A 14,262-nucleotide genomic window follows, 5' to 3' on the forward strand; every position below is an offset into this window, starting at 1 on the left:
TAAATAACAATTTAAAGAACTTGTGCTGTTAGTACATTCTAATTAAATTGACAAGGAGTATATGTTAGGATTTTTTGTGATGATGTGGAAAAGAGACAAACCTAGAAGCTTGGTTTTTTTGAACCCCGCAAAGTCATTTAAACAGACTTAACATGTAAAAGTATTGGAGACACAACTACTTCTTCGTGATAAACTAAACCAAACACAGCAAGACTGATACATCAAGTTGACTTGGAATACATCAGATTAAGAAAACTGGAGCATACATCAAGATCAACTTCATTTACAAAACAGCTGAATGAATGCCTTTGACTTTTTCTCACTCAGGCACATAGCAAGGGAAGGGAGAAGGAGAAAAACAAGCGAACAGCTTTTACTATAGCATCATTTCTCAATCAGACACACCATTAAGCCACTACCAAAATCTAAAGAAAACCTTGCACCAGCCAGAAGATAGTTAACATGAACAACAACGCAGATAATAAGGAAAACATGTACAAAACGTTAGCCGAGCAAAACTTGCGGTTTATGCTGATACTTGGCACAGCATGAAGCAGTCCGATTCCTTCTATTCGCTTAGCAAACGAGAGATGATCTCAAAGATGTTGGTAGTTGAGTGCAGGATGACCAACGGATGACTGATTCAGTCACTACAAAGTCAAGTTGCTCACACTCACCAAGTCCAATTGTCCTGTTTCTCTTGCTGTGGATTCCCAGTACCTTGTGTCCATTCATTCCAATTGACCTTTTAGCCTCAGCAGGCTTGCGATACGTTTCTTTAGCATCGTGTTCAATGCAAAGATGAGAATCTTGTAGCAAAAGTAACTTTCCCAAGCTAGCTTCTGCAAAAAATTGTAAACAAGATCAGACCAAGAAGCTAGGAAATAGTAAGGAAATTGTAAAAGACTTTAATGCATACCTCCAGCAATTGCATCTACATCTGACATGTTAGCTGAACACTCTAATTTACAACTCTTGTGTTCAACGACAGGAGAGGGACTGAGGAATGAAAAGCTAAGCATCGAGGGAATTGGAGAAGAGAATTCCAAACCAGAGGAATCGCCTACACTCTTGAATGAAAACCCGGCAGATAGCACACATGGTGTGACTGGTTCTTCCAAAAAAGAAGAAAATGATGATCTGCATGTGAAAGTAGGGGATTGAGCATCACAAGTAGGAGAGCCGGCGCCAAAGCTAATGTCCTGATTCCTGGACATGAAAGAAGCTGAGAATGAGCTGCCACCAACATCCCATTGTTTGCAACTTTGGATTTGATTTTCACCAAGTTGTTCTTGATTTGTTTGGTTGCTTTCCATCCAGCAATGATCTAAGCAGGGAAAGTTGAGATGAATGTTAGAAGCATAAATGTAATTTTTTTTTCATTTCTTTCTTTTCTTATATACTTAAATAATAGAGTTTTGAACAGGCACACCATAAATGACATAATATGATGGTTTTGATACTAAAAGTAACACCTTTCAGTATTACAGCATAATTTTAACATATTCTTAATGCTTCAGTTAAGTTATCGCATTCAATGGATACTAATGATCCTTTTATGTTCAATTTTCAATAGTAATCTACATCACAACTGAACTGTAGTTACCCTGCTTCGCCAAAATGCTCTCTTAACCAGTGTTACATGTAAACAAAACCACATCAGCAGATAGACATTAACAAGATGAAAAAGAAAGTAAACTTACCTAAAACCTCTTGGGCAGTGAGTCTTCGAGAAGGGTCTGTACACAGCATTCCCTTGATCAAATCCTTAGCTGATTCAGAAATGCGATCCCAAGGTTCCAATGGAAACTTGAGGGAAGCAGCTTTAACAGCTTCAAAAATCCGAGATTTAGTCTTCCCCCAAAACGGAGGCGTCCCACTCAACAGAATGTAAAGAATTACACCTGCACTCCACACATCAGCAGCCTGGTTATAAGCACCAGCTAATACCTCTGGAGCTATGTAGAAAGGACTCCCAACTAAACCGTGCAAACTTTGACCTGCTTAAACATATTCCAACCTTTGAAGATGAACACCACATACATTCATGGGGGCAACCAAAATCGAAAAGATTACAATCTGCAAAGGAAGAAAAGGAAAAAGTACCAGGCTTGATGTAGGTTGCTAGTCCAAAATCTGCCAATTTAATAGGAGATGAGGAGGATCTTGTTGCTAAGAGAATGTTCTCGGGCTTCAAATCTCTATGAACAACCCCGTTTTCATGACAATACAAAACCACCTGCATAAGGTGCCTGAAGATAACCCTGGCTTCAGATTCTGAAAACCATCCATGCTTCTCTAATCGATGAAAAAGCTCTCCTCCAGCACAAAGTTCCATCACCAAGTGAACAAAGCCTTCCTCTTCATAAACTGCTTTGAGATCCACAACATTGGGGTGACCGGATAGCCTAGCCATTATCTCTATCTCAAGTTTTACACTCCTCAAATCATCCGAAGTAACCAACCTGTCTTTAGCAATTGATTTGCAGGCCAAAACCTCTCCTGTTAACTTGTCAGAACATGCCCTTATGACACCAAACTGTCCCCAACCCAATTGCTCGCCGAGAACGTACCGATCTTTTAGATTAGAGACTTGACTTGTCTCTAATATGGTCTCAGTCAAGGCTGCAACTTTGTAACAATTGTATGAAGTACAAGGTTCACTGTTGCTGTCGCTCTTGGCAACAGCCATACCAATTTCCTCCTCCCTCCTCAACAAACCGAGAAATATAGGTAACTATTCAATTTGCTTACCCAAAAGAACTCTTGTTGAATAGTTCAAATTTGCTCTTCCTGAGACAGAACTAACCTCTTTGGCAAAATAAAACACAAACGTCAACCTTTGATTTTTCTCACTTACAAACCAAAACACTCCATTTCAGAGTCAAAATTTTTTAGGAAACTTAACCGAGTTTATATTTGACAAAGAAAACACACAACGTATGGCAGACGATAGCATGAATCTGAACCAGTCAGAACTCGGGACCACTATTCTCCCTTTTCCAAATCACTTGATCTGCTAAAAAAAACAATGAGACTCACATCAAACACTTCACAATAAAATTGAAAAAAAAAACTAAACATATTCGTAGGAAAAATAAATTCTCCTTAACACCAATCACATGACTCAGATCACAAGTCACAATAATTTGAAGACTAAACCTTCCCAGCTTCAAATTTCACAACAAAAATTAGTGATTCTAAAACGAACACCCCACAAACCAAACTGGAAAAAAAAACAAACAAAAAATAATCCTTTATGCCACCAACAAAAAATTCCAACCTGAATCACCTCCATAACAGACACCCACACGATCCTCATAAACTCCAAAACGAAAAAAACGCAGCCCCAGAAGGTAAAACAGCGCAGAAAGAACAGAATAAGCGAAAACAATACAGACCCATCAGAGTCCACGAGAAACCAAACAACCCCAGATCCAAGCACGGCACAGAGGACTCACCGATTGCAAAGAGAAAGGTCAAAAAGTGGAAAAGAGGAGAGAGAAGGAGGAGAGTGAAAGAGGCCGTTGGAGCAGTGGTTGAACTCAAGGAAGAGAGAGCAACCATAGGCTCCAAAGAGGGACCTCTTGGAGGCTCACACAAACAAACACTCACAACAATAACAGTAACACCAACTTTGTAGCTGCTTTGTTTGGTTCTGTCTTTTTGAAATTGAAGGCTCTCCTCGGACGCCAACACCGACTTCTAATTCAGTTAAATCAATCCCTTCTTCTATTTCACACTCATTATTATCACCACATTCTTATTTACATGGCCAATTTTTACTTTTTAATAAATGATTTTTTACATAGCTAAGATAAAACTTACAAAATATTATTTTTTCCACTTTTTAATTATAATATTTAACGAATTTCTGTATAAAAAAATTATCAAATTAAAAATTTAGTTATAATTAAAAGGTTTAATAGTCAATTTTGTCCCCAGTTTCGTTGACAAATCTCAATTTAATCTCTCATTTTAAAAGTGTTTGAAATGGATCCTCATTTTTTAAATTTTGAGTCAAATTAGTTCCTTCCGTTAAATATAACCAAACGGAGTTAATTGGGTGATGATGTGGCAGCTGTTAGTAGTTACGTGTTATATGTGAGTTCTGACGTTTTCCTTAATTACATAATTTTTGCTTGCCTTTGTGTGAATCTCGATTCAGAGAAGACAATCCTTCTCTACCTCTTCCCCAAAACCCCAACTTTCCCTTCTTCTATAGAAACACTCTCTTCTCTAAATCCATCACCTTCCAGAGGCTTCCATCATCATCACTGTTGTCGCCGCCGCCATCATCATCGTCATCGTCATCCAATTCCCTTCAACCCATCGAAGACCTTCCTCCGAAGCTCCATGAAATCGTCCACCTTTTCCAATCCGTCTGTGAACCCAAGGCCAAATACGAACAGCTCCTCTTCTATGGCAAAAACCTCAAACCCATTGAGCCCCACTTCAAAACCAACGCAACAAGGTCCAAGGTTGCGTCTCCCAGGTTCGGCTCTGAGCCTACCTCGACCCCAACCGCAACGTCATCTACGAAGCTGACTGCGACTCTGTCCTCACCAAAGGCCTCGCCGTGTTGCTCATTCAGGGCCTCTCAGGTCGACCGTTAGTGAAATCATTCGGGTCACGCCGGATTTCGTCACGTTGTTGGGTTGCCGTAGAGCCTGACCCCCTCGAGGAACAATGGGTTTTTGAACATGCTTAAATTGATGCAGAAAAAGACGCTTATGTTGTACGTGGAAGCTGAAAGGGGTGGTGAGTTCACTGAATTGAAGTCACCCGAGTCGAATTCTGATAGCATTGTTGAAAATCCTTCAAAGGGTGGAGAAAGTTCTGAACTTGGTGTCAATACCCAATTTCGTCCGGGTAAATATAATTCATCACAAAAATAAATAAAAAAAAAACATAAAAAAACCAAAATGAAAAATACTATTTATTTTACTTTTTGCACCCCCAAATTTTCTTTTAAACACTTAATCCAATGGCCCAAAATAATCTCACTTTTTTTACTTCCTCACCACCCATCTTTTCTTATCACACCCCATTCTCCACATCACCATCCACCTCACCCTCCACATCATCTACATTTTTCATTTACTTTTTCCACATCATTTCCATATTAATTTTATATATCAACTTTTCTAATTATTCCACTTACTTTTTTTAATTATATCTTCTCCATCAACATTTTTTATTATCCATTTTTCTCCACCTTATTTTTTCCACCCACTTTTTATATTATTTCTTTTACTTATTTTCCACATTAACTTTTACTATTCACTATATTTCTCCACCAACTTTTTATATTATTTCTTCCACTTAATTTCCATACCTAATTTCTCCACCATTTTTTTATATTATTTCTTTCACTTATTTTCCACATTAACTTTTACTATTCACTATATTTTATTTTACCTACTTTCTCCACCAACTTTTTATATTATTTCTTTCACTTAATTTCCATACCTAATTTCTCCACCACCTTTTTATATTATTTCTTTCACTTAATTTCCATACCTAATTTCTCCACCAACTTTTTATATTATTTCTTTCACTTATTTTCCACATTAACTTTTACTATTCACTATATTTTATTTCACAAACTTTTTATATTATTTCTTTCACTTATTTTCCACATTAACTTTTTCTATTCATTATATTTTATTTCATCTAAATTTTCCACCAACTTATTATATTATTTTTATTCATCAACTTTCTTCATCCTTAACTCTATAAATACCTACATTCTCTTCACTTCACACACAAAAAAAAAAAAATTACATAATCTCTCAAAATCTCTTCATTCCATCCCAAAACTCTACTTCATTTTTCTCTCCCACACTACATATCTTTCCACACATTTCTTATCACCCCTATTATCATGAAACATTTCAATACACCCCTTCAGCAAACCAGTATCAACATGTTTCACCCACAAAATTGATTTCCATCATCATGACCAAACACTAAAATCCTTTCCCCACTCATCTCTTCAAAACTGAGCTGCAGCTAGTCCAGAGGTCAAAAAATTATGTGTGAGTATTCAAATGAAAACCCTTTGAGTCTAGAATCTAATCCAAAAAGTTTCATTGCAATTAGAGTTCTGTGGAAAAAGATATGAGCCAAACAGTAAACCAAGGTCAGTGCCAGAAACGAAACAGCCAAGTCTGATTTCGAAATTATACTGCATCTAGTACAGAGGTCCAAAAATTATGTGTGAGTATTCAAATGAAAGCCCTTTGAGTCTAGAATCTAACCCAAAAAGTTTCATTGCAATTAGAGTTCTGTGGAAAAAGATATGAGCCAAACAGTAAACCAAGGTCAGTGCCAGAAACGAAACAGCCAAACCTGATTTCAAAATTATACTGCATCTCGTCCAGAGGTCCAAAAATTATGTGTGAGTTATCAAATGAAAGCCCTCTAAATCTAGTTTCTACAGAAAAAAGTTTCATTATGTTTGGAGTTTTGTAGAAAAAATTATCAGTGAAACATTCAGTAAAGGTCAGTGAAAAAGAAAGGACTGAAACACATTTTGTCTCTGCAAGTAAACAAAGAAGGAATTGGGCCCAAATACACCATTTCAGGATGCACCCAAGTGTTCCTATTTACGCCCCTGGCATATCAAAAGTTGAAGAAAGAGTATTGGTCCAAACGAAGGAGTTCAATTTTATTCTCTGCACTCCTGGTTTTTATCTCTGCACCCCTATTTTTATTGGTCACGCTTTATTTTTAAAGTTTTTATTTCTTTATTTCTTTTACTGTATGTAGCCCTTTGTGTGATAACTACACTCTTGTATATTGTATTTTGTCGGGTTTGTTCGTAAAAAATAAAAAAAATATATAAAAAAAAATATAAAATTAAAAATTAAAAATTAAAAAAACTACAAAAATATGTTTTAAAGGTTTAGGCACATGTGTGATCGCACGCATCGTCCTTGTGCTAAAAACCTTTTCCTTTCTTCAAAATCCCAAAAATATGTTTTAAAGGTTTAGGCACATGTGTGATCAAACGCATCGTCCTTGTGCCAAAAACCTTTTCTCTTTCTTCAAAAAAATGTCAAAAATACATTTCAAAGGTTTAAGCACATGTGTGATCGCACGCATCGTCCTTGTGCTAAAAACCTTTTCTCTCTTTTAAATAAAATTACAAAAATATGTTTTAAAGGTTTAGGCACATGTGTGATCACACGCATCGTCCTTGTGCTAAAAACCTTTTCATTCTCCTAAATCAAAAAATACCAAAAAAAAATATAAAGTCATAAAAAACCAAAAACATCAACATTTTCAAACAACAAACAATATCGCCTTGCAGAACTACGTGATCCTTGATTCTCCACCAAAAGTGGAGATACGTAGGAGCAAGGTTAGTCCTTGTCAGGCTCACTTTCCCAAAAATCCAAACCAATTTCCAAACAAATTCCTCAAACAATTTCAGAATGAACTACGGAACCCTGATTTCTCATTCTGAATGAGAATACGTAGGAGCAAGGTCAATCCTTGTCGGGCCCCAAAAAGCTAAAAAATATTGTTTGTTTCTTTTGAGTTTTATTTTAAGGGAAAGTTAAACACTTTGAAAACCACATCCACATTCGCGCATTTAGTTAAAGGTACTGCCTTAGGGCAGGCGTTGTAGGGTGCTAATATCTTCCCTACACGTAACCGACTCCCGAACCAAGAATCTGGTTCTAATAGACCATGCCTTATCATTTTATGGTTTTTCCGTAGTTTTCCAGAATAAACTATGGTGGCGACTCCAATCTCTTTTTCAAAATGATTTATTCTTTTATTGGATCGTCGTCCCGTCGCGATTTTCGGTTGCGACACTTGGTGAGGGTGATGTTGGTTTGGATTTTGTGTTGTCCTTGGCTGAATGGAGGCATTAGGGCGCTTCTGCGTCGCGACTTGCGCGAGGTGGTGCTCCTATGAAAATGCTTCACGGTGGCGTGGACTGTGGCTGAACCGGGAGAAGCGAATCGTTGGGGCGATCCCTGGGATTTTGGTGGGGAATTTGTTCCTTTTCATAATGGAGTTGTGTGTGCTTGGGTTGCACGGTCAGATGCAGGCTGACATTGATTATCTTCCTGTAAGTATGAGCTCCAGTGGGGGTGAGGGTTATTCGTGGGATGAGGTATAAGGGGAGTGCTTCTGCTTCTGGTAAGGTGTATGTGTATGATGGAGTGTATAAGATTACTGAGTGCTGGTTTCAAAAGGGGAAATCTGGTTTTGGGGTTTACAAGTTTAGGCTTTCCAGGATTGAGGGGCAGGCTGAGATGGGAAGTGTTATTTTGAAGGAAGCTAGGAATATTAGGAGGGGTGAAATGGAATCGAATATTGTTCGTTTTCTTTCTGCTGATATGTCCAGCTAGAAGGAGAATGTTCCTGTTCGTCTTTTTAACAACATAGATGATGATCGAGATCCCCTTAACTATGAGTATCTTGCCAGGACAAGTTTTCCACAATTTGTGTTTCATCAGAGTGGGAATGTTACTGGTTGTGATTGTGTGAATGGTTGTGGTGATGGATGCTTTTGTGCTATGAAAAATGGGGGTGATTTTCCTTACACTCTGCAGGGACATCCTATGAAAGGGAAGCCTTTGATTTCTGAATGTGGCCCTTTTTGTTCTTGTCCTTCTCAGTGTCGTAATTGTGTTTAGCAGAAGGGACTGAAATATAGGTTGGAAGTGTTTAGGTCCCTGCATACATCTTGGGGTGTTCTTAATAAAACCCTATATTTCCTCTAATTAACGAACACGTCAGTATATTTTGACACGTAATCAACCAGATCATCACTCTATTAATTCTGTTTGGTTATATTTAACGGAAGGGACTAATTTGACTTTAAATTTTAAAAGTGAGGACTCATTTCAAACACTTTTATAAAGAGGGACTAAATTGATATTTGTCAACGAAACTAGGGACAAAATTGGCTATTAAACCTAATTAAAAAGTAACGTAACTATTACATTTTTTATTTTATGTTGAAAATTGTGATATTTTATCTCATAACTTCCTGAAAATCATGCAAACTTTTCGTTACTAAATTGTGATCCCAATGGATTAGTATATAAGTCATATTTCAAATTTAATATAAAACTATCTTAATTATCGGTCACTTTAATTAAAAGAAAAAAAATAGTAAAATAAATTAAAACAGTTGGACAATTGAAAATGCTAAGTAAATTTATTAATAAAAGATTATAACATGATATTTCTATAAGAAACAATTAACTAATTACAAAACAAGTGCGTCTTTTTATATAATATTTCTTTCGCTACAAAATTTTTAAACCATTTTAGTTCAAGACTCTATTCAATTTTTTTAATCTTTGGTTGATCAAAAGTCTTGAGAACTTGTTTTGATCATAATTTTGTGATTTATAGATATTTTTAGAAGTTTTTTAAGCTCAAATCAAGAATAATGTACCGTGTAGAGCTTGGTAGCATTTCTGATAAGGTAAGGGAAGTTAGTGTTTATTCTTAAATTTTAATTTACAAATATGATATTTGGTTACTTTAATGACTGGATCATTTAATTATAATTTAGATATTTGTTATAGTGTTCATTGTGTTTTGATGAGTTTAATTGGTAATATGTTTTTTGAATGTCTGGTATAATTCTGATTTGGATTAGATTTAATCTTGTGAATGTTTGCTGGTGTGAATATTTATGGTATACGTTTGGTGTAATGGGGAGAATTAGGAAGTTGAGTCATGGATTGTTTTGGTCTAAAAAGGAGTTATGATAGGTGAGATTTTGAAGTAAATGTTGAATGGGTTGAATTGGGTTCTTGGTTCTGTCCTAGATTCATTTATGACTTGTTTGAACTTCGAGATAGGAGAAATCTCAAGTAGAATTTAGTGGTTGTAAATAAAGTGTGTCTTTGTATGGTTTTTTGTTCACTTAAGTGGTTTTGTCTAGTGAAGTTTCAATGGGTTAGGTATGTGCTAAAGTGGATGGTTTCGGATAAGTTGTTGGGTTATTACTAACTGGTTTAAACCCCTAGGTTGTCAATTTATGGATTAGAAAGAGTATAAGTGAGATTAGGTAGTCTAGAGTGATCAAGTTGGTTTTGGATAGCTACTTTGAGTTAAAAACATGTTTTTAAAACATTCATAGTGCCTAGGAGGTCATATTAATAAGTTAGATAGGTGTGGAGAACAATCAAAGTCAATTTAGAGGTATTTCACTTTTTGGTGTGGCACTCAACAACAGTTAGTGGAGCTTGAGCGCTAGAATTGCGAGAAGTTTGGTGCCCAGCTGCAAGGGGGTGGAGCTCAGGCATCAGGAATGCAAGAGGGATAGCGCTCAGCAGTGAGGAAGTGCTCCTTAGCGCCAGTTTACTTAGCTTTTCATCTTTGTTTTGTGGTTTCTTTTAAGGATTTGATGATATTGTATGATATGTTTGATATTATTTATGGTTTTGAATGATGTTGATGTATGTTTCAAAGTGTGATGGAATAAGAGTTTCTAAGGAAAAATTCTAAGTGGTTGTATCAAGTGTTGTTAGTATGAATGTAGGAAACTCGATTTTTGGGGTTATATTAACACTCTAATGGTTATTCATTCTCAATTAAAAAGGAGTGACACTCTAGGTGCTCCATTATGGCCTAAGACGTGGAATAGACTTACCTTGTATGTGATAGGATGAAACTCATTGGTAATGACTCTAAAGAGTAGATAAAACCACCACAAGTGCATGACCCATTATAGTTAGACATTCATACTATATCCGGATAGTCAAGTCTAGGTCCATGACATGATTAAGATGTTTTGTTAACTCTATGTGAAATGTGTTGTATCATGATATTTTAATATTCTGTGTTTGATTCTTTTTACAACACCTTACCCTTTTTGTATGTTTCTTTGTTTGATTGTTCATTTTTTATTGATTATTTGGATGATGATTATTTGGTGAGTATGTGAACAAAGAACGAAAACGTATCGATGAAGCATATATCAGGAGGTGATATTTCAAATATATAGTTAAAGTATAATAATTAGTTTAATATAGTTAGCTTACGAGAAAACTTTATGTATATTTTTAGCTTTTGGAATTATAAATACAATATATATATAATATTTTATATTTACTTAAGTTTAATTATTCTTTTATATTTTATATTTACTCAATTTAATTGTTTTTTATATTGATTTTGTGATAGTTTTTAATAGTGTTTAAATGAGATGTTACAATAATACATGTATATTTTTTTTTACATTTTCTTTTCCTTTTTACTATTTTTATGAAAATTTTAAAATTAAAATAATTATTTTATTAATTTTATCTTTAAATAATTGTTTTGTTTTAAATTCAATCGTTCTTTTATTTGACAACGTTTTTTTAAATTTAATTATTTTTCTATTATAAAATTACCTTTAAAATAAATAAATATTATTTACACTAAAATTATAAAAAGTTATTTGTATATAAAATAATAATAATAGTAATATTTTTATTTTTATTATAAAAAATGGTGCATATATTTGTATCTTCAACCGCAATAATAATAACAATAATAATAATAACAATAAAAATAATAATAATAATAATAATAATAATAATAATAATAATAACAATAACGGAGATGATATAATAAGATAAAAATCTGAAGGTACTAGACTAAACAAATTAGCTTTGATTAATAGTCATCGTGATAAGATTAGAAAAAATAAAATTGTATTTGTAGTTTTACATTTCTCAGGGAAAATTTATTGATGTATTCCAGAAAATTTAATTGATTGTTTTACAATAACCTTTTTTAAATTCACTATATGTATTATTTTACTCTAAAATTGACTGCTCAAGTAAAACAACAATTAATTATATTTCAAACAAAAACTAAAATTCAGCATACAAACGAAAAGTAACTGATACTATTAAAATGTATAGACGATAGACGATAGACGATAGACGATAGACGATAGACGACAGATATTAGATTATAAGAATTAAGGATATTTTGCGCTACTTTAATTATATTAATATATTTTAGTTTTTAAATTTTAAAAATAAATTAATATTATTTTTTAATTTAATTATGTTAAATATTGTTATGTGTTAATTGTGTTTTTCAGTTAATATTAAAATAAAATTATGTTAAATAGAATAAATAATTTATATTAAAATAAAATATATTTAACACGTTAAGAAGTTTAATATAATTAAATTTAAAAAATATATTTATTAATTTTTAAATTTTTGTATTAAATATTAATGAATTTTAAATTTAAACTAAAATTTAAAGATTAAATACAAATTTAATCTTTTTAATTAATTAAAAAATGCAGAAAAAGAGGTATTACTATATTTATAATTATTAATTTAAGTGCGATGTTTGAATTAATTAGTAGTGAAGAAAAGTAAGCAGTTCTATTACTTGTTTTTTATTTTAGAATTGATGTTTTGGAATTTAAGCTTCTTGTATTTCTAGAAAATTAGTGTTGCATTCTTTCGCAATAGAAAATTAGTGTTCTATTCCACAGTCACCAATCATTTGCTATAGCTAAATACAAATTTGATCTTCTTTAGTTTCGAGACCTTTATTTTGACAAGTCATCACTTTCTCACAATTTATAAATATTTGAATTAGTTTAGAGATGAGGGAATTGGTTTGAACACAGGGATGATAATAAGACGAGATGAGTGTGAGTTTGACTATAAGAGAAGAGGAGAAAACACATTATTTTATGATCAACATTGTTTTAATATCCTAAGGCTTTAACATTAATAAAAAAAACCCTAATCACTACCCATAATAGTGAATGTTCTAGTCTCAAATACACAAAATATTGTAACTAAGAGCATCTAATGATATCTTAACAATATATAACAATTCAAATTCATTTTTTTGTTGCTAGCACTTGTTTTTAATTATAATTATAATATCATTTTAAATATTCATAATCCTGCACATGATTCCAAACTGTTATATACTTTATCACTTTACTAACTCATTATTTTTTTCTTTTTTTCTTTTACTACATCGATCCCTAAATAGCACTATCTCAAAAAAAATATATCATACTCTAAAATTTTAATACTAATCAAAACCCTAATTACTACGCATAATAATAAATGGGCCAATCCAAGTACATAAAATATTGTAACTAACTCAAAATATCTTGCTAATAATATCTAATGATACCTTAACAATATCGTACTATTTTTTAAAACCCTTTAATAAATTGTTTTAACTTTCAATATTTATCTTTCTTTATAAATATTAAAGTTAATTTTTTTAATAATAAAATGTCCTAAAAATAATTATGAAGTGTGAAGTAGGGGTATTAAAAAACATTTTCCATATGGTTTAATTATTTCAGAGGTCTCTATTTGTGCATATTTGTGTCAATTAGGTCCTCGTATTTTGAAAACTCTCAATTGGATCCCTATTTATGTAAAATTAAGTCAATAAAGTGCTTCCCGTTAATTGTTGTGGACGACGTTAAATTTATTGTCTAGTAGCATGCTGAGATAACATTTAATGACAACGTGGCACAATGTTACCTGGAATTATTTTATTTTAAGTTTAAAATAAGTTATATTTAATAAATACAGTCCTCGTAAATGGAGAGATTTAAAGCTCATAAATGTTTTAACCATTCTAAATCCAACTATAAATTAATTTCCTATATTTTTGCTTCCACACTCAATCAATTCCACAATCTCATCAGATACAGAAGAAGAAAACCTAAAAATGGTTGAAAAGAGTTGATCCACCCCCTCACCTCCTCTTCTCACCACCTGTTGACGCCCTCTCCCTCTTCCGCCGCCCTACACACCACCTCCCACCTCTCCTCCACCCCCAGAACTGCCTTCCTTTTCCTCACCAACTCCAACGTCACCTTCTTCCCTTTCTGGGAAACCTTCTTCTCATCCTCCCACACCCACCTCTTCAACATCTACATCCACCCCTACCCCCAAATCCAACCGCATGACAGTGTTTTATACCTTAATATAGATGACAACATAAAAAAAACCTAAGGGAGAATTTGATCTCGATCACATGGTGGGTTAATTAGTTAATTAATATAATAATGAAAATTTGTTTTTTACTTTTTCTTCTTATAGCTTTGGCTTTTGGGTTTATGAACTTTTAGTGTGTTTTTATTGATGAGAAAGAAATGAAAAAAAGAGCAAATTTTTTCTTTCTGTGATAATTTATCTCTTAGTGCTTAATTGGTTGATTTATCTTTGCACTGGATTATTGAATTCCTTTGGTGGTTTTGGCTCTGGGTTTAACGGGTTTTGCTCT

The 14,262-nt window shown here is 33.4% G+C and overlaps 1 protein-coding gene across 14 annotated transcripts; it reads right to left on the reverse strand.

The window, feature by feature from the left end:
- Window positions 1–217: 217 nt before the first annotated feature.
- On the reverse strand, window positions 218–3,699 carry LOC108345876 (calcium-dependent protein kinase 26). 14 transcript variants are annotated; one of them, XM_052867400.1, is made up of 6 exons: window positions 3,462–3,698; window positions 2,909–3,016; window positions 2,107–2,811; window positions 1,704–2,000; window positions 920–1,327; window positions 218–842 (listed from the first exon to the last, which is right to left on the reverse strand). In XM_052867400.1, exons 3-6 carry the CDS (start codon window positions 2,690–2,692, stop codon window positions 577–579), a joined length of 1,557 nt encoding a protein of 518 aa, XP_052723360.1. In that variant the 5' UTR covers window positions 2,693–2,811; window positions 2,909–3,016; window positions 3,462–3,698; the 3' UTR covers window positions 218–576. The 14 variants fall into 14 exon arrangements, with proteins under 14 accessions (XP_052723360.1, XP_052723359.1, XP_052723361.1 ...); XM_052867399.1 differs by having other exon boundaries at window positions 2,909–3,019; XM_052867401.1 differs by having other exon boundaries at window positions 3,402–3,698.
- Between the last annotated feature and the right edge of the window lie 10,563 nt (window positions 3,700–14,262).

Source organism: Vigna angularis, chromosome 8 (genome assembly GCF_016808095.1).
Source record: "Vigna angularis cultivar LongXiaoDou No.4 chromosome 8, ASM1680809v1, whole genome shotgun sequence".
Lineage (NCBI taxonomy): Eukaryota > Viridiplantae > Streptophyta > Magnoliopsida > Fabales > Fabaceae > Vigna > Vigna angularis.

Excerpts from the sequence above, each read along its gene's own strand:
- LOC108345876 (XM_052867400.1), bottom strand. The coding sequence starts at position 2,692 with ATGGCTGTTGCCAAGAGCGACAGCAACAGTGAACCTTGTACTTCATAC. Across the intron at positions 1,328-1,703 it reads CACTGCCCAAGAGGTTTTAG|ATCATTGCTGGATGGAAAGC; the intron begins GTAAGTTTACTT and ends TTCCCTGCTTAG. Across the intron at positions 843-919 it reads TGTAGATGCAATTGCTGGAG|AAGCTAGCTTGGGAAAGTTA; the intron begins GTATGCATTAAA and ends AATTTTTTGCAG.